The sequence below is a fragment of the Rhinolophus ferrumequinum genome, chromosome 2, assembly GCF_004115265.2.
Source record: "Rhinolophus ferrumequinum isolate MPI-CBG mRhiFer1 chromosome 2, mRhiFer1_v1.p, whole genome shotgun sequence".
In the NCBI taxonomy this organism is placed as follows: Eukaryota; Metazoa; Chordata; class Mammalia; order Chiroptera; family Rhinolophidae; genus Rhinolophus; species Rhinolophus ferrumequinum.
The window spans coordinates 45,191,928-45,210,883 of NC_046285.1; the positions used below are offsets into that span (position 1 = coordinate 45,191,928).

The 18,956-nt window shown below is 40.0% G+C and overlaps 1 protein-coding gene across 1 annotated transcript; it reads left to right on the top strand.

Moving 5' to 3' along the window:
- Positions 1 to 501: 501 nt before the first annotated feature.
- On the top strand, positions 502 to 16,743 carry POGLUT1 (protein O-glucosyltransferase 1). Its single transcript, XM_033090199.1, has 11 exons — positions 502 to 655; positions 1,403 to 1,493; positions 2,618 to 2,761; positions 7,000 to 7,135; positions 8,681 to 8,802; positions 10,212 to 10,271; positions 11,674 to 11,773; positions 13,419 to 13,477; positions 14,524 to 14,691; positions 15,388 to 15,444; positions 15,894 to 16,743. The coding sequence occupies exons 1-11, from the start codon at positions 505 to 507 to the stop codon at positions 16,048 to 16,050; spliced, it is 1,245 nt and encodes a 414-aa protein (XP_032946090.1). The 5' UTR covers positions 502 to 504; the 3' UTR covers positions 16,051 to 16,743.
- Positions 16,744 to 18,956: the final 2,213 nt, after the last annotated feature.

Consider the following 18,956-nt stretch of genomic DNA (forward strand, 5'->3'; position numbering starts at 1 on the left):
GTTGAGGAAGAGGGGAACACACAAGGCCTGCAAATTCTTGCTAGGCAATTCGGAAACAATGGGACCCGCCGCATATCTAGCTAGGTAACAGGCTCCTGCCTGATGCCCTCCTATTTACCATACTTGATTCAAATTAGGCTAAGGCAAACATCCTAAAATCCCCTTCCTGGAGTAGGCCTTTCCATCTGAATCTCTCAGGCAGCAAGGGGGCGAATCAAAGGTTCTTTCCGAGTCTTTTTTTCTTAATAAACAGCTTAATAAAAATCTCTCAAAAGGCAAAACTTCTGGTCCCCTTCAATAGCTAACCAAATAGCTTGGCTCTAAACAAACGCGCCCTCCCGGAACACCGCCTTAACAACGGCGGAATGGGAAGCCCTCCTTCCCGGCGAGCATTCCCAGGGAAACTGCACCACAGGTTGGGACTTGGGGGCGCGGGAGGCGGAGCAGCCACCCGCCATCTCTGTGTGGGCGGCCGTCCGCCCACGTGGTGCGGCTCCCACGGCCATGTTTGTGCGGGGCGGTGCTTCCGCCAGCGCTGCAGTGGGGCACTCCGCAGGGGCTCGGCCCGCCATGGAGCAGTGGGCGCGCTCCCAGCTTGGGCTGTGGTTGCTGTTGCTACTCCTGTCCCCAGTGCCGGGCCGCCAGAAGGAGTCAGGTGGGCTGTGGGCGGGGCCGAGCCTGTCGCTGGGTCTCGGGCTCCGTCCAGAGGCGCGCTCCCGCCCCCCTCGCTCCCCCGGGCGACCCGCACCCGGTTGATGTTGTGGCCGCTGTAACGCAGAGCTGGGCAGAGGGCACGGGGGAGGGGCGCCTTGGAGCGGAGAGTGAGTGTCTGGGTGTCTGGCGCTGCGGCTTCTGCCCAGGACCCTGGAGAGTAACCTGTCCTCCGGAATCCGGAGTGATGCTGGGGAGGAGAGGGAATTCCTCAGCTCACCCATAGCGGGCATCTCCCGCGCTTGGCAACTCTGCACCTCCCTAAGACACATTGTGGGATAATTCGTGGTGGCCCTGCATGAGAGAGAGAGAGAATGTGTGTGTTCTTAGGCCATTGTCGGAAGAGATGAAGGGAAGGTGAATGTCTGTGACTTTCAATTGATTCTGTTTATTGGACTCAATTTGATTAGTACAAGGTAGAGAACCATGCCATTCACCAGTTTATCCGTAGCCTTGGAAGTGTCAGGCATTAAGAAATTTCCAGTTTCTTGACAGCCCAAGTAGAGGAGCAGACTTCACATAAGTGCTGGAGAGTTACAGAATGAATTCTTCCTGGCATTCTTTTCCACCAGTGGGATGGGAAGGGGGTGTCTAAATCTTTCGGCCTTCTGTTGGTTCTGCCTGCCTGCTTCTAGCAAATAAGAATGCTCAGGGGTATTTTGTTAACCTTCATTTACTTCACTTTTTGAAGGTTCAAAATGGAAAGTATTTATTGACCAAATTAACAGGTCTTTGGAGAATTATGAACCATGTTCAAGTCAAAACTGCAGCTGCTATTATGGGTGAGTTCTTTGATTTGTCTTTGAGAATTTAGTTCTCATCACAATGAAGTCCCCTAAGATCCCCAAGAGACCTTGGTTGCAGTTGTCAAAGAGCCAAGCATATTTTGAAAGCCGATAGGTTTCTCGAAATGGATTTCCTATTTCTGGGGGATAAAAATGCCCTGGAGTAGGAGAGGCACAGGTGGTCTCCCCGCATCGCCACCACTAACTCTGCGGGAACTAGCAAATGTACTTGTTTGTTTTCCTCGCCAGCCTGAAAGCTTCTTGAGATCCAGGTCTGTGTCTTATTCACTGTTGTATCCCTGGTGCTAGCTATCAGCAAGTACTAATAAATACTGTTGAAGGAATGAACATATTTTTAAGTGAATCTAATCATACTTTTCCTGTTGGTTATTTTTAAAGTATGCAAATCAGGACTGGAGTGGGGCATGGAAGAAAGATTACTTCAAAAACAATAATCAAAAAAAAAAAAAAAAAAAACAATAATCAGGTTCTAGTCCCACATCTACTAATCATCCCCATGGCAAGCCACTTAACTTCCCTGGGTCTCAGATTACCCATCAGCTAAATATCAGGGTCCTTTAAGCGCCTCATCATGTTATTCCATGACTCCTCAAAAAGTTCACCTGATGCTTATGAAACTTATTGAAAACTTGCTATGTACTGAACTTTAAAAGGGATACATTTTTGGTTATTGCTGTTAGGCTGCTAGAGTATGGGGTGGGTGAGGGCCAGACAGACCAGAACAAGGGAATCAGGCAGTGTCAGACTGCAAAGCGTAAATCATACCTTCTGTGGGATTCAGTGAAGGAAAGGTGAGTGGGATTGCCGTGACTGGCATCAGTAGGAAAGGTGGAATATGTATCAGGCAAGGGAGGAGCAATCCAGATAGAGGAAGGAAGAAGAGAAATTGACTTGCTTTTTCCTTTTTGTGGCTTTGTTGTTGATGATGTTTTAGATTACCCATGGTGCTTCTGGCGGAAAGGGTACTCATTCATGCTCTCTATTCTTTCCCTCAACTTCCTGTCTTCTCTAATACTAAACCTAAACCAACAGAAAGGAAGTAGGTAGAATGGTACCACTCTCTCGACCTGCTTTCCTTGATGATATCCATTCTCCCCCAGGGTCATAGAAGAGGATCTGACTCCTTTCCGAGGAGGTATCTCAAGGAAGATGATGGCGGAGGTAGTCAGACGGAAGCTAGGAACTCACTACCAGATCATTAAGAACAGATTATACCGAGAAAATGACTGCATGTTTCCCTCAAGGTAAGAATTATGACATAAATATATCTTCTGACCTTATTATACCTGGGCTTACTTGGTACTGTTCTTATAGAGAAGTCAATTAAAGGGACCCATAGGCAAATTCCTCCTCACATTTCAGAAGATTGCAAAATAACGACAAGCTCTTTATTCCTGGGAATTTTTCTTGCCTACTCCTACCTTCCTTTCTCCTATATTAAAGCCTGTCTCCTCTCTTCCTGGGGCTTGGACGTATCATTGGTTGTACTGGCTGTGGCTCTGCCCCTTCTCATCCCTCCCGGGATATACGTAGTAGCTGCAGAACACAGGCTGATGAGACCTAGCAGGAGTGAGCTGGGCGGAAAGAGGAGGAGGAGCACTGATTGAGTGTCTGTCAAGGGCTAAGTATCGTTCTAGATACCAAATAGTGGGGGGGAAGTCAAGAGGGACTTGGGCTGCGGATTACTCAGGCTACACTAGCCATGACTTAAGGTAACAAATCAGTGGGCTGAGGCCTGGGGGCGGGAGCAGGGAGGGTCCAACACTGAGCTTGGGAGTTGGGTTTAGGCAGCATTATATACAACACATGATAAACATGATAAATCTCCCTTTTAGGAGTCTTTTTTTTTTTTTTTTTAGGAAACTCAGATCTTTATAAAATTATAAAGTACAAAATTCAGAGTGCATGACCTTCTTTTAGCTAAGATCCTCTTTCTAAACAATATCTATGCTGTCATTAAAAGTAAAATAAATGAACAGTATTATAAAAAACATCCATTTTGACATAAGGATTTATATATTTGTTCTTAATGACAACTTTATTACAAATTAATACATTTTTCCACAAAAGTATATAAAAACAGCAACAAAAAGGAAAATAAAGATTACTTCATATCCCACTACACTGAGGTAGGTAGTCACAGTTACCTTGTAGTTATTGAATGTCACAGGAAAATAAAGTAGTAGTGGGGAAAATCATTGAGGTATTTTAAACAGACATTTGTTTCATTACATGGGACAATAATAGAGACTTTAAGTAAAAATTATGAGCATAGAGGACTTTCTACAAATGAGAAAGAAAATATGACTATAGATATTATTGGACTTTGAAAGCTTATCCAATGTTTAACAGTTGGTGAACTATTTACAGATGAAATTAAATACTTTCAAAGTTTCTGAAAGGCTCATACCTCTTATTCCAGACCTCAGAGCATTTCGTTCAGGATCAGGAGCTCTTAGAATTGTTCTTAAGAGAGTACAGGACCTTTTATTGACAATGAAATAGTTTACATTTCAAATGCATGGAAAGTTCCTTATCCCAACTACACACACAACTAAGGAAAACGTCGTTGGACAGAACTGAAATAGAATGAAATATTCAGACCAGTGCTCTTAAATGAAATGGACACGGTTGTGTTATATCTCAGATTTCCATCTAGCCAACAATAATATCTTTCTAGGTCTAGAAACTTTTAATTCACCCAGTTTCAGAAACCTGTATGGCATTTTAAAAATTCAGTTATGGGCAAAACAAAATATAAACTCAATTTTCCAGATGAGCTGAGAGATTTTGCTGAGGAAACAGAGCCCTATCTTATTAACACGAGGTGCATCCCTTCAGAAACGGAAAATAATGGCATTTATAAAATTATTCCTTTAGTGAGATATGGTTGACATAAATTGTGTACATTTAAAGTGTATAATTTGATGTTTTGATGTAAATATATATCAAAATAATGGTATCTATCCCTGTCGAAAGTGTCCTGTGCCTCTGGCTCTCTCACACCCCTCCCTTCCTCAGCCCCCACCCCCTAACCCCCTAACGCCATCCTCAGGCATCCATGGGTCTGTTTCCTCTCATTATAGACTATTTCCAAGAGTTTTGCATAAATGGAATCATACAATACGTGAAAGAACGCTGTTTTCAAAGCCAAATGTGAAAGAAAATAAATGTTTTAGCTGTTACATATAAATGTACTGCAATAGTATATTTTTTAAACTTTTAAACTAGTTTTATTTTTTTAGTATCAAAGTAGTGTTACATGCATGTGGCAAAGTATTTCGATAACTCAGAAAGGTATACAATGAAAAGGAAGTTTCTCTATTCACTTAGACCCCAGACTGCTAGTCCTCCTCTCAAAAGACAACCACAATTACAGGTTTCTTGTATATCCTGCCAGAAATATGCATATACAATTATCTAGACTCATCAACAAATTAGAACATGTTATGTCTTATGTTCTGCAACTTACTTTTCTTTTTCATGTAACAATAGATTTTGAAATTGTTCCATAAGAGTAGGTGGAGAGCACCTATTTCATAGCTGCATAATAATCCATTGTATGGATTTCTCTAGTCTTCTATCAGCAGACATTGAAATTATTCCTTAGCACTTCCCTTTGATTTCTGACTAATGCCAACAGCGCAGCACTAACATCCTTGTGTGTCCACCTTTGAGCCTCATGCAAATATATCTGCAGGTTAATGCGTACAAGTAGAATTAATCAATTAATGTGTTTTTTAAATCTTCATAAATAGAAGCAAATGGTCCTCCAAAGAGGTTATACCTATTTACACTTTCACCATCCTGGATCACAGGCTCAGAATACACCTGACACCCTCACCAGCACTGTATCTGATTCTTTGATCTTTGCCAATGTGATTGATGAAAACTGGCATCTAGCTTCACTAGATTTTTTTCCTTTCCTTTTTGTCATGGTAATACTGTGTTTACTTATTATTTTGGTTGAAAAATGTTTGACATCCAACATTGTGTAAATTTAAGGTGTACATGTTGCTTTGATACATATTGATAGATATTGTAATCTGATTGCCATCGTAGGATAATTAGCACCTCTGTCATGTTATGTAATTATCCTTTCTTTTTAGTAGTTGGGATAATTAAGTTCTAGTCTCTTAGCAAGTTTGATGATTATAATATAATACTGTTGTCTACATTCACTACACAGCAGGTCTATGAATATCGTCATTTCATTCAATGTCATTTCACTATAACACTGATGTAGGTCGGAGTTAAGTTATATCAATTAAAATTAGCCCATGGTAAAATTGGTTTCATTACACATCATTCTGCTTAATGTTGCAGAACCTGTCGGTGATAAGTGAGGACTTACTGTACTGTGCATTAGACCTCTAGGGCTTATTTACTACTCAGTGTAAGTTTGGACCCTTAGACAACATCTGTCCTGTTCCCCATCCCTGATCTCCTGGCAACCACCATTTTATTCTCTATTTGTACAAGTTTGGCTTTTGAGTGTTTCTTTATTATTAATACTGTTTAGCATCTCTTCTTATGTTTATGGACCATTGATATTTTTTGCAGTTATCTCCCTATATGTAAATCAGGGAGATAATCATTTGTTTTAAATCATTTGTTTCCATGCTGCCAGAAAATTTTGGTCAAGCCTTGGAATATAGCCCCCAGTATAGTGCTGGTCAGGACCTCAAAGGATGGGGCAGAAGCTAAGCTGTTCGTGTATCCTCTCTTTCTTCCCAGAAATCCTCTGAGGATTGCCCAGTCAGAATGCTATATTACAGTTTTCGTGATTGTGTACATAACACTCTTTCTGGTTTGCAAAACTGATTTTGATAGTGTTCTGTATTTCAGGTTGAAGATAATGAAAGCTTTCCTATCTTTCCACATAAACTGTGAGACTTAATTATAGTGGAAATTAAAATAATGTCTTGTGATAAGCAAGCCTAAGGGATACAATTAGAAAATTAGCCTTTCCAGTTCCCATCAGAATTTGTCTCTGGCTTACTAATTAAAGTATTCTTTATAGGGGAAATAAAGAACACTGGGAATGAATAGAAAATTGGTGGTAGCAGTTGCAATAATACTCCCTTCAAACTTCTGGTGATTCAGTTGGAAGTTTTATTTAGTATTGGAAGCTGGAGCAGTGTAGCTAGGAAAGATAGCTTGTACAATATGAAAGAGTGGAGCATTGCTTTCAGGAGACTTTGCAGTAGGCCGATGATCTGATCACTGGCTTGTCTTTATTATTATTATTATTATTATTATTATTATTTAGTTTTAGGTGTACAAAACAATGTGATTATTAGACATTTACACCCCTCACAAAGTGATAACCCCACCAAGTCCACTACCCATCTGACATTGTTCATACATAGCTATTACAATGGGATTGTCTTACTTTAAAAGTGTCCATGGGACCCTGCCTTGTCCTAGAGCAGGCCCTAGGTGAGTGCTCTGGTGAATCTGTGGTATTTCTGGTTGTCAGGTGTAGTGGTGTTGAACACTTTATTTTGGAAGTTATTGGACGCCTCCCTGACATGGAGATGGTGATCAATGTACGAGATTATCCTCAGGTTCCTAAGTGGATGGAGCCTGCTATTCCAGTCTTCTCCTTCAGTAAGGTAAGTATAGGGCGAGCCATATGAGGGGATGCAGGGTGGTCCTCTGGGGTACGAGCAGGAGATGCTTGTCCTGTGATAGAGTCTAGTGGGTGATGGTGAGGATGAGGCCTGAGATCCAGGAATGAGCCTGTGTTCCTGTGAGCTTCACAGACTTGAGTAGTAAGACTGAGGAGATGGGGTTGAGGACCTGTAAGTAATGTGAGATTGCTTAAGTGTTTACAGGGCTAAGGATGGAGGGCACAGAATGACAGAGGCCTGAGGAACCTGTAGGACATTGGAGGTGGGATTCTGAGATCCTTGGGAGAGAGAGACTCAAGAAAGCTTATGGGCTTGGAATTGGGGAATGCCTTCAAAAATATTTGCTGAGCTCCTACAATATATACATCAGCCACAGTAATGAGTATCATCTGGCCTATCTGTCACTGTATCTCAGGGGCCCAGCATGGCTCACAGTGAAATCAAAGGTGTTAGGTAACTCCGCACAGTTTGTGCCCAAGCAGCACATTGAGGGACTAGGCCTGGGATATCCAAGAGGGATTTGTGAGGGGGTGATCTTTGGACCCAGTTATGCAGGGATAGGAGTACTAGGACACGTCTGTGGTCTTGGAGTACTTAGGACAATTAATATCTTGCCAGTGCCCAGGTTCTTGTGGATGGCGTATTGGCAGGGATGGGCCTTGGTTCCCTAGAGACTAGTTATGAACACATTTGGGGGCGGGGGCGGGGGAGGCTAGAAGAGAGTGGACAAAGGTCCTATGGGGGAAGAATGGGTTTGGGAAAACCCTATGGACTTTGAGAACAGGAACATCATCTCTGATTTGGTTTTTCCAAACCAGAGGGACATTTTATCCCCACTTTTTCTTTATCACAGTTTACTGGACAGTCTCTCTGGACTTGTCTATTTCCTGTATTGCAAGTGGGCTGAGGCTACATTTGTGTTGCGTTTACCATGGGTTTGCCTCATTTCTCAAAAACGCTTGGTCCCATTGTCATGAAACCCTTCCAGAAGAACAGATAGAGGCTCCCATGTAAGTCAGTAAGGACTTTGTTCGTTATTTATCTGTTGTTTCTGTGGATAATAAAGTATGACCATCAGTCAGTATACTAACTTTCTTTTTATCTTTACTTCCCTCTCGTTTTTTTTTCCTTTCTTTTTTAACCAGTACCTCTTAGTTTCCAAAAGAGGGATTTTATAGTAATTGTGCAGCTTCTACGAGCAGCTGTTATGTCTGAGCTTCTTGATAAATCACACACCATTTTTTAAGTATTTGAGAGAAGGCAGATAGTATATTGCATGTATAATTCCAATGGAAGAAACACCGTGTTTCCCTGAAAATAAGACCTAGCCCAACAATCAGCTCTAATGCGTCTTTTGGAGCAAAAATTAACATAAGACCCGGTATTATATCATATTATATCATATTATATTATTATTATATTATATAAGACCCGGTCCTATATTATAATAAACTAAGACCGGGTCTTAGTGCTGCTTCTCCCTCTCTTCTGAGACTGATTTGGAGCAACCTTTTGTTTCTGTCGAAGACATCAGAGTACCATGATATCATGTATCCTGCTTGGACATTTTGGGAAGGGGGACCTGCTGTTTGGCCAATTTATCCTACGGGTCTTGGACGGTGGGACCTCTTCAGAGAAGATCTATTAAGGTAGGTTCTTTAGAGAGGTTCTATTTGTCCCTTTTTGTGGGTCTTCTTGAAACAAACGGTAGAGTATAAACAATTACTTCCTTTAAAATGACTAACTTTAAGTTAAAAATAAAAGACAAACTGTACATAGCACAAACAATTTTTTATGTGTATAAAAATACTTACATATCCATAGGAAAAGAACAGAAGAACTTACACTAAAGTATCAGCAGTGCTTCTGTGGGAGGGATTATAGGAGCCTTTCTTTTCTTCTTCAACTTTTTCTGTGCTTTTAAGATTCTCTAAATAAGAGTGAATTACTTTCATAACTAGAAAACAAAAAGAATGACCACGTTGTAGGGGAGGATAGAACATTACTTGGAGGACCATAAGTATACTTTATAATTTAGAGCTAAGTCCTTTAGGTGGGGGTGGGGTGGGCATAAATGTCCCATATGTGTTTCAAGGACAAGCTTGCTCCAGATCCTCTCTGATACATAACTGAGACATGCCTTGGCCTGTTGACTCTATCCTTCCGTCATTTCAGAATTTAGATTGTTCAGGTCATCCAAGCTGCAGATGTTTCTTAACCTAGTTACATTTTACATGAATGATTTAAAGAACATTGGCACTTAATTGGAAGCAGGTTAACACCTCCAAAAACTGCCTTAACATTCTCAGACCAGCTTGGGGTTTTTAAGGGAAAATCTGGGCGTTCCTCCAGAGGCTACATACATTGGAGTCTTCCCTCTGGCCATGTGATTTTATGGTGGAGTCAGCAACCAAGGAACAATGATGGGGTTAGCCTGGAAAGAATGCTAGGCCATAGAGATTGTGATCAATAAACCCAAGGGTATTAATCATAAGTTTCAGGGTAATTTTTTAAAACAGGGAAGTGGGTGGGACGGGACATTCCGAGCTCAAGCCAGAGAGGGCTGTACTGTGGGGGTGCCATCCAGGCCCTGCTTCATTAGTACAGTTTCGAGAAAACCAGGGTGCTTTGCAAAATCACATTAATCCTCCTACGTATCCAAAACATGAAGTCAGGGAGTGATTTGTTTTCTTGCCCTCAATTCAATTTCTAATATTTTCTGTGGATCTCTTCGCATATTATCAATAGCACTCTACTTGAAATAGAGAAGAAATACTCATTGTATTAAATACTCACAGAATTAAATAGCCTAAACATGTCATGTAGTGTTTGGGAATATTTCTTTTAAGAATTTGTATATGTCACTGGCTAGCATCACCAGAGGAATGAAATAATAACAAAAGGGAACGAAATGTATTCCAGGCCTTTTTCTTTTGAATAGCCTTGCTCAGACTTATTTAAATATGTAAAGCTCTGAACTAATCCTCAGAAATGGTTAAAACACATCCTTATATAAGTTAAGGAAAAAACATAGAAACTAATCAAAATCTATTTTTAGGTCAGCAGCACAGTGGCCATGGAAAAAGAAAAATTCCACAGCGTATTTCCGAGGATCAAGGTGATTATACTTTCTGACATTTTACAAATATATTCTTCCAGTTAATGTGTAAAATATAAGTAATTTTGAGGATGTAACAAACTCTAGTTCAAAAAGAAAGCCAAGATAACTAAGAAGAAAAAATGGAATCACAGAATTTTACACTAGAGAAGAATGCAAATTATTTGCCCAAATCACTCTTAACTAAAATTCAAAAAAGTAAAGTTCATCCAGTAAATTCAGCAGATATTTACAGAGTGCCATGAGTGTGACGGGCATTGAGTATGTAACACTGAACAGAACAGATGAGGTGCCTTCTTGCCTAGGAGTTTACAGTTTCCTAGGAATAGCTTGTGATCTTGCCCAGTCACTCTGCTTGTTAATGGTAGAGCAGGAACCATCAACAGATCACCTGTTTCACCAGACCATGTGGCTGCCCAATAGTGGTAGAGAGCATAGACTGAGACTGCTAAACATGGAGAGGGAAGCAGGGAAACAAGAGAGGAAGAAGGAAAGGGAAATGGTTGAGGAAGGCCCCTTTCTGTGTTGTTCAGCTCCGTATCCCCAGTGGCAAGGACAGTATCGGCCACATCAATACAGAATGACTGTGTATTGAACGGATGAATATAAAAGAGACTGTAGAGAGAGAAGGGTTCTGTAGTTTTCTTGATGAGTCCTTTTCAGAGATATCATCCTCTATTTACATGGGCAGTGGACTTTAAAGTACAGATGGGCCAATCAGCCAGTGCTTATTATAACTTACCAACTTCTCTGATGCTCAAACCTTGAGATCATAGATTCTTCACTTGGGATCCTTGTGTAGACTTCAAGGGTTTTAGGACTTCCTTGAAGTTATAGAGGGATGTGCATTTTTCTAGGGGAGGGGTCCATAGTTCTCTTCAGATTCTCAGGGGGTCCGTGACCCTTCCATATGTCAAGACCATCTGCTACTTGGACCATAGCTAGGACTTGTTCTCCACAGAGTCTTTTAGTTTTCTTTTTAATTTAAACATTATACTGGACTTTACAGAGCATACACAACAAAGTCTTGTAGCTATTTCGGTGAGTGGTGATTACCTAGTCACACAGCTATGGGTATTAGTAATTATAGAGGCGACACGAACCCTCCTAAAAGGGAAATCATTTCCTAGGATATGGCTGTAGTGACCAGAACAATTTTAAAGACTAGATGCAAGCAAAGAAGGGCCGAATACTCCCCATCCCTGAAGGGTAAAGTGGGGACAGCCCAGGACCACCTAGATGCTGCAGTATCCAGTATCCCCCTCTTCAACTATTAAAGTAACCAATGAGTTGTCCATCTGTGTGTACTGTCACTGCATTGGGTCTGATTACTGCTTACCTTCCAAAGATTGGGAAGCATGATGTAGGGCACATAATTTTATGTCATGTATTTCTTTTATAGGACAAGTCCAGAACGAGATCCTCTCATTCTTCTATCTCGGAAAAACCCAAAACTTGTTGATGCAGAATACACCAAAAACCAGGCCTGGAAATCTATGAAAGTAATCACCAATCATCTGAATAGAAACTACGGCAGTGAAAATTTTCACTCAGAGAGCATTGCCACCTGGGTAGAATTTCAGATTTATCCCACCTGTCAGTGGTGGGATAAATGTAGCGAAGGTTCCATAAACTAGTATTAGCATTTATGTAAATTATTCTTTTTCAAACTCATTGCTTTTCTGGCCCACATTCTCAGTAGTGTTTTATACTACTTTGAAGATTTAAACCAGAGATTACCAACTTTTTATATAAAGGACCAGATGGTAAATATTTTAGGCTTTGTGGACCGTGAAGTCTCTGTTATAGTTACTCAACTCTGCCACCACAGCGTGAAAGCAGCCATAGACAATATGTAAACGTATGAGCATAACTGTTCTAACAAAACTATTCATGGCACTGAAATTTGAATTTCATATAATTTTCATGTATCATAAAATATTCTTCTTTGGATTTTTTGTAACCATTTGAAAGGTAAAAATATTGTTACCTTATGGGTTGTATACAAATACAAGCAGGGGGCTGGATTTGGTCTATGGGCTGTAGTTTGCCAGCCCCTGGGGTTCTCAATCCTGACTATGCAATCCAACTAGAGTATTTAAAAATGAATCAAAAGAATCAGACTCTCGGGGGAAGAGGTCCAGGCATCTTCATTTGTTTAATCCCGCCCCAAGTGATTGTAAGGTGAAGCCAACAATGATTGGCTTCTTTGGTTTGGAATGCATCTCTGTCCTTTTAACTCTGACTTCTCGCCTTACTCAAAGAACGTTAAGCCTGAAACGTACTCATTTGAAATTTCCATATTCCATATAGGATAATATAAAAAACTATTTTAAACTCCTTGTGGGAAAAACTAAGTGTATATTTGAAATGTATGTATTTATTATTGGATAGTTTTAATCAAATAGGAGCAAATAAAGTTTAAGAAACTTTGTTAAAAAGTTAAAATATGAAAAAATGTATCCGTTTAGCAGAACAGCTACTGTGGGAGATTGAAAAGCAAACAAGATTTGTTCCCTTCATTGGAGTTTACCATCTGCTGATGTGGCTGGAGTATGCTTAGATGGGGGTCTCAAACTGAAGTACCCCCGAGGCTACAGGCATGAACAGGAGAGAGTGCTAGAGGTCCACTCATTGCTGCCAAGGGAGACAGGAGCCTGGTTTACCAGACCTTCCTCTTTCTTTTTATAAGAAAAGTTGGAAATCTGGATTTTTGTTAGAAATATCCTGCCAGCTATAGGTGTTGGCAGTGGTTCGAATATTTATTTCAAATACTTTGCATGGCCAACAAAATTTGTGTGTGGGCTACACCTCTAAACCCACCAGCTGCATAAAGTGAAATGTGCTGCAGGCATTGACCTCTGAGTTCATATGGCTTAAGAGGAGCTTAAACTCTAAAATCAGACAGAGCCAGGTTAAAACCCTAGTTCTTCTACAACTTAGGGCCACGTGACCCTGAGCAAGTCTCCTATCATCTTGAAGCCTTGGCTTCTTCATCTATAAAATGGGGTAATAATGCTTCCTGACTACGTTTATTATGAGACTTAAATGAGGTCATATTGATGAAATGTTTACAATGCTTGCTGCAAAATGGTCTTCCATAAATGCTACTACTGCTAATATTAATAACTTTCTTTCCACTTAAAGGATACCTTGGGAAAGCCAGCTGCTAAGGATGTCCATCTTGTGGATCACTGCAAATATAAGTAAGACTTCCCGGACTCCTGACTCTTGGTTTCCCTATTGCTTTTGGAATAGCAATAGGGAACTTTAATACCAGGGTGAGAACTTTCATACCCTCACCCAGCTGGCATTTATGAAAGTCACAATAATTCCTTTAGCTGTCATTTACTGACAGCCTGCTGTGCATGAGGCTCTGGCCTGAGTTCAGTGGGAACTGCAGAGACAAAGAAATATGGTCCCTGTTTCTATAGAGTTTGTGTGCTAGTAATCAAAGTGATGGGATTCCCTCTCTCCACACCCCACCCAGCCAATAGCTGAAGTCAGATGAAGTATTTATCAGGTTGATAAAACAGTTGAAGGTTCAACATGAATAAAGCATCTGTAACTGAAATATCATATTTAAATTCCAGAACTAAGAATTAGATGAACAGGTCAGGAGGGCGTAGTGGGGAGGTTCAGAGAGATGAATGCTGTTTACGCTACACAATGGGAACTACAGGATAGAAGCAACTCTGGTTGGAGACCGGGGTACATGCATGAGAAATGTTGAAAAGAAAATGTTCTTTCTAAGATAGCTTTTTTCTAGGCGGTATTTCTTTGAAGGTTGATTAGGTATGTCTGATTGACCTCTCCAGACTTCAGAAAAAGAGGGAACACAGGATGACTTTGACCAGATGGGGTACCCTACGGGAAAAACAAGGCTGGGGGTGGGGCATGATGAGTTAGAGACATTAGGCTTAGAATAGCTTGTAGGAAAGGGTGAGGTATCATTTCCATCCGAGCCTTTTGTCCTCTCTACCCAGCACCCAGCTCCTGCCCCTATTTAGCTCTGCCTGCAGAAAGTATCCCCCTTACTTCATCCTGTCATTCACAGGAATAAGCTATAGCCCCTGCTAAAAGGAAGGAGTTTATTGAAATCACAGGGCCATGCTGATGTGTCCTTAAAAAATGAAAATGGAAAGAGAAGGGAGAAGAGTCATACAAGGAGAGAAGAGAAGGGATTAAGGAAAAAAAGGTCATATTTGTGGTAGTAGGCATATAATATCAAGTGTATTTTGCTCTTTCCCAGGTATCTGTTTAATTTTCGAGGTGTAGCTGCAAGTTTCCGGTTCAAACACCTCTTCCTGTGTGGTTCACTTGTTTTCCATGTCGGTGACGAGTGGCTGGAATTCTTCTATCCACAACTGAAGCCGTGGATTCACTATATCCCAGTCAAAACAGATCTCTCCAACGTCCAGTAAGCCGCTCCCTCTCAAGCAGAGTTTCTGCTGAGTCCCACAATCTACCTCTAAGTCCCCAGCCATTGCAGGCTTTTCCTCCTGATGACTTTTTCCATGGAAAGCTTTTTAAAAATTTTTTGTTCACATAGATATTAATTGCATTATTATCCAACTGGGCTATAAGTGGGATTTAATTTGAAACAGTGCTCTAGTGCTAGTTCCAAATGTAACATTCAGGCAGTAGGCAGTGAAAAAGATCTAATCTCTTAAACACTAAAGATAGCTATATTGGATCTTATTATATTGTCAAAGGAACTTTGAAATACATTGTGAGAATCGACCCCAGTGAAGCTGAAGCACGTTTCCTCTCATGATGGAAGCTAGGAAGAGGTAGGTAGGGAGAGAGGCCAGAGCAGGAGACAGGAGGGAGATTTTTTCTTCACTATTAAATTTTGATGTATATCATTGAACCTTTCTCTATTTTTCTTAAATATGTCCCCAAACTACAACAGGTTGCCTTTAGCTTGTGTGGGGACTTTTTTGTTGTTTTTATTTTGTTCCTGTGAAGACTCTGATATCTTTCCTTTAAAAAGGAAATTATCCACCATCCACATACTTAGAGATTTATCATAGACCTCCATCTATGATCTTTTTGACTTAGGACTAATGAGCTTGATCTATATTTCAGAGTCTAATAATTCTTTCCAATTTAGGGAGCTGTTGCAATTTGTAAAAGCAAATGATGACATAGCTCAAGGAATTGCTGAAAGGTAAGTTCTGTTCATTTTTCATTTTCTACTTTATCATCCCTATTTTGCCTTAGCTAAAAGAATATGAATATTGTTACCATGGTGATATCTGGATTTCATCTTTATTATACAGAGTTAATCAGAATTAAACCTCTCCTGGGGGAAAAACACACATTGACACATGCCCCAAGCCCATCCTTTATAGAAGTAGTCTGAAATCTTTGAAGTAACTAAACAAGTACATTTCTGAACATCGGCTGTTTACATGTTTGTTTTTAAGAAAAAAATTAAGTTCTATTGCTAAGCACACGTGTGTAGATATGATGGCTAGAGGGTTAGTTCTGAGGATCAAAAGAGTTAATTCATATAAAGTATTCTGAACAGTGCTTGGCACAAGGTAATCACTCATTTTAAGCTATTAATATTATTAAATGCTGTGCTTTAAATGTTCTTGTTAATATTGTCTCTAGGGGAAGCCAATTTATTATGAACCACTTGCAGATGGATGACATCACCTGTTACTGGGAGAACCTATTGACTGAATACTCTAAATTTCTGTCCTATAATGTAACAAGAAGGAAAGGCTATGATCAGATTGTTCCCAAAATTTTGAAAACTGAACTCTAATAGTCATCATTGGACCATAGTCCTCTCTATGGCAGCAGATCTCAGAAATTCTGTGGTGAGAAGCTTACCATGAGTGTGGCACCTATACCTTGAATACTGTTATCAAGCCAAATATCTGGTTTTCCTTATCATGCTACACCCAGAGCAACTCTCAAGAAAGATCCAAACTGTGTATAATACAGATGAAGCAGCTCAACGCTTGGCTGAATAAGGACCAGAAATCATGAGATGTGGATATTGAATCCGATTCTACCTTTCGTTTTCTTCGGACCAATCACAGCTTGTGCCTCAGATCATCCACATATATATGTCCATCACTGTGAAATTGACTGTGTCCATGGGATGATGTCTTGTCCCAGTGCTTGGAGCAGAAAATCAATTATTTGGAACTAGTACAACTCACCACCGCAATTCTGCATTTACTTTAGGCTTGATTTTTGTTACTATATTTTAATGTAGGAATTCCTATAGGATTTGTGAAAAATACTTGGGGGTCATTTCCTGAAAGGTCTAAGGAAGCAGTAGTTGTGCCATGCAATGACGTAGTTCTCTTTTGTAAAAACATAAACTCTTTGGTACTCAGGAAGTTTCTATAATGCCACATACAAAGGGGCCAGTTGCATGAGTAATTATTGCAATTGGATCTCAAGTTCCCTTTTTGTGCCTTCACACCCTTTTTATGGTCTCTTCAAAAAAAGGACAAAACCTCTTAATAAATTTAGGAAGTAGTCCTCACTCTTTAAAGGAACTATGCTATGCGTAGAACAGCAACACTTCACTGTTTGCACTACCTTAATTATTTTTCCTCCTGAAATTGGCAGCAATCCATACTCTCAATGTGTGGATTTTGAGAAGGAAGAAAGGGACCTCCTTTTCCTTTTTTAAAAAATACATTTGGATAGCATAGTTTAATCGCTCAGGATGCTCTTGCTGACATAGTTAAAAATGAAGAAAAATTGTTAGATTAAAACTTATGTAGTCTGATGACTCAGAACCATCCTTGTTCCTTAAGCCCAACCTTTTCACAGAGGAATCAGTTCTTTCCCTTTGACACCTAAGAACTGTTTGGTATTAATTGGTTTCAAAATTCATAAATGTGAGAATCAGTCACATAAAATTAGGATTTTATTCCATTTGTGAGAAATGTATTTGGCCTTTTAAACTCCCACAAAACTAAGCCTAAGGACCTTTTTAGAGGAGTTGAATATCCCTGGTAAGATCGTTGCATGGAATAAGGCAGACATTTAAAGTTAGATTTTTGTTTTTGAGTATTAAAAATTCATGGGGATGGTGTCAAGGTGCTATAAGTGTAGCGATAAGCAATCCAGATTTCTGAGTTATACTGTGGTTTTGCCTTGTCAATATGAGGTCCTAGTAGATGTTAGCATTCTCTCTATATTTTAATTTCCTTCTCACTAAACTAGGAACAAAATGTTCTGTCATTTGGATTAAGAGTTGAAACTACGTTTCCCTGGGAGTGTTTCCCATTTTGCTTCACATTCCAGCTCAAGCATCACCTTCTCTCTGAAGCCTTTCTTCATTCCATTGGGCAGTTAGGGGCAATCGTAACACTTCGCTCATGCCTGTATTATATGACATCCCATTGCACTGCAGTTCTTTGACTATCTCTTCTACAGTTCTGTGAGCTTTTTGATGGGTGGGAATAATGTCTTACTTATCTCGATATCTCCATTATCTAGTACAATGCCTCACAGAGTAGATACTAAAGTGTTGTTGGAAGGATGGATGGTTAGATGGATAAGTGGATGGAGACAGTTGGCCTAACTAGATCCTATTTACAGATCGCCTAACCCTTGGCTCCAAGGGGGACTGGACAAGACTAACAATTGGAACAATGCAAATTCTCATCTTTCCTTTACAGTCAATAAGGGCATCTTTGTATTTAAATATAGCCGATGTTATTCAGATTTTATATTTACCTTTTACCTCAGTGTAGATGGTATGAGGATGGTGTATGACAATATGTAAAATGTTATGTTTTTGAAAATAATTTTTATCTCCATAACTTTTGAAAGTTGTTTGTTGTTAATACTAACTGGGTCCCAAACTTACTTTTCATCCTCAGAGAGCTAAAGGCCACGCTTTTCTTCAAGGAAAGAGAACAATTTAGTTTATTTGAATGAAGTGGGATACTTAAGTAACACAAGGAATGCTTTTCTTTATTTGGCAAGTATCAGCTGTGTGATGTCAGTGTCCCACCTTATTTGACTGTGTCAGGTCAGGTTCCCCTAGTTGCTAAGAACAGAAACTGCTTCTTGTTAGATTAAGGAAAATAACTTATTAGAAGTATATGAAGACATCTCAAGGAATTTAAACAAGTTGCATAACATTTGGAAGAGTAGGAAGCAGGGCAACTCCAGGAATCTCAGCGAGAGTTTTAGATTGTCTCTAGAGTGCTGCTGTGTTCATTTCCAGAGATTGCCAATATTCCCAAGATAAAAAAAATTAATAGGCTCCTTTGGGTCAGCTCCGAAGAGGATGGTTCCCTACCGTTTACCCCTAGAGTGACTAGGAACAGGAACATGCAAGATACACAAAAACCCATCTTCGCCGGCATCTAAACATGCTTTCACTTAAGATACTGTATCCCGAGGCAAGGTGTAAGTGAGGCAGAGGAGTACAATTACAATTACTCATTTAATATTAAATGCTTTTTGAGCAACTGCTGTGCACCAATAGTGGGAGCTAAGAAAATGTTTACAACAGGCTCCTTAGCATGAAGGAGCTCTGTAGGTAACAATATAAGAGGCATCATAGGTAGAAGATGATTAAAGTGACATGAGGCCAGTTATTTATAAAGCCAGTTATTCATAAAGACAGTGGATTTGGAGTCTAGAAGAATTTTCATCTGGTGTAGATGGGAACATTAATGAAGGTAAAAATTG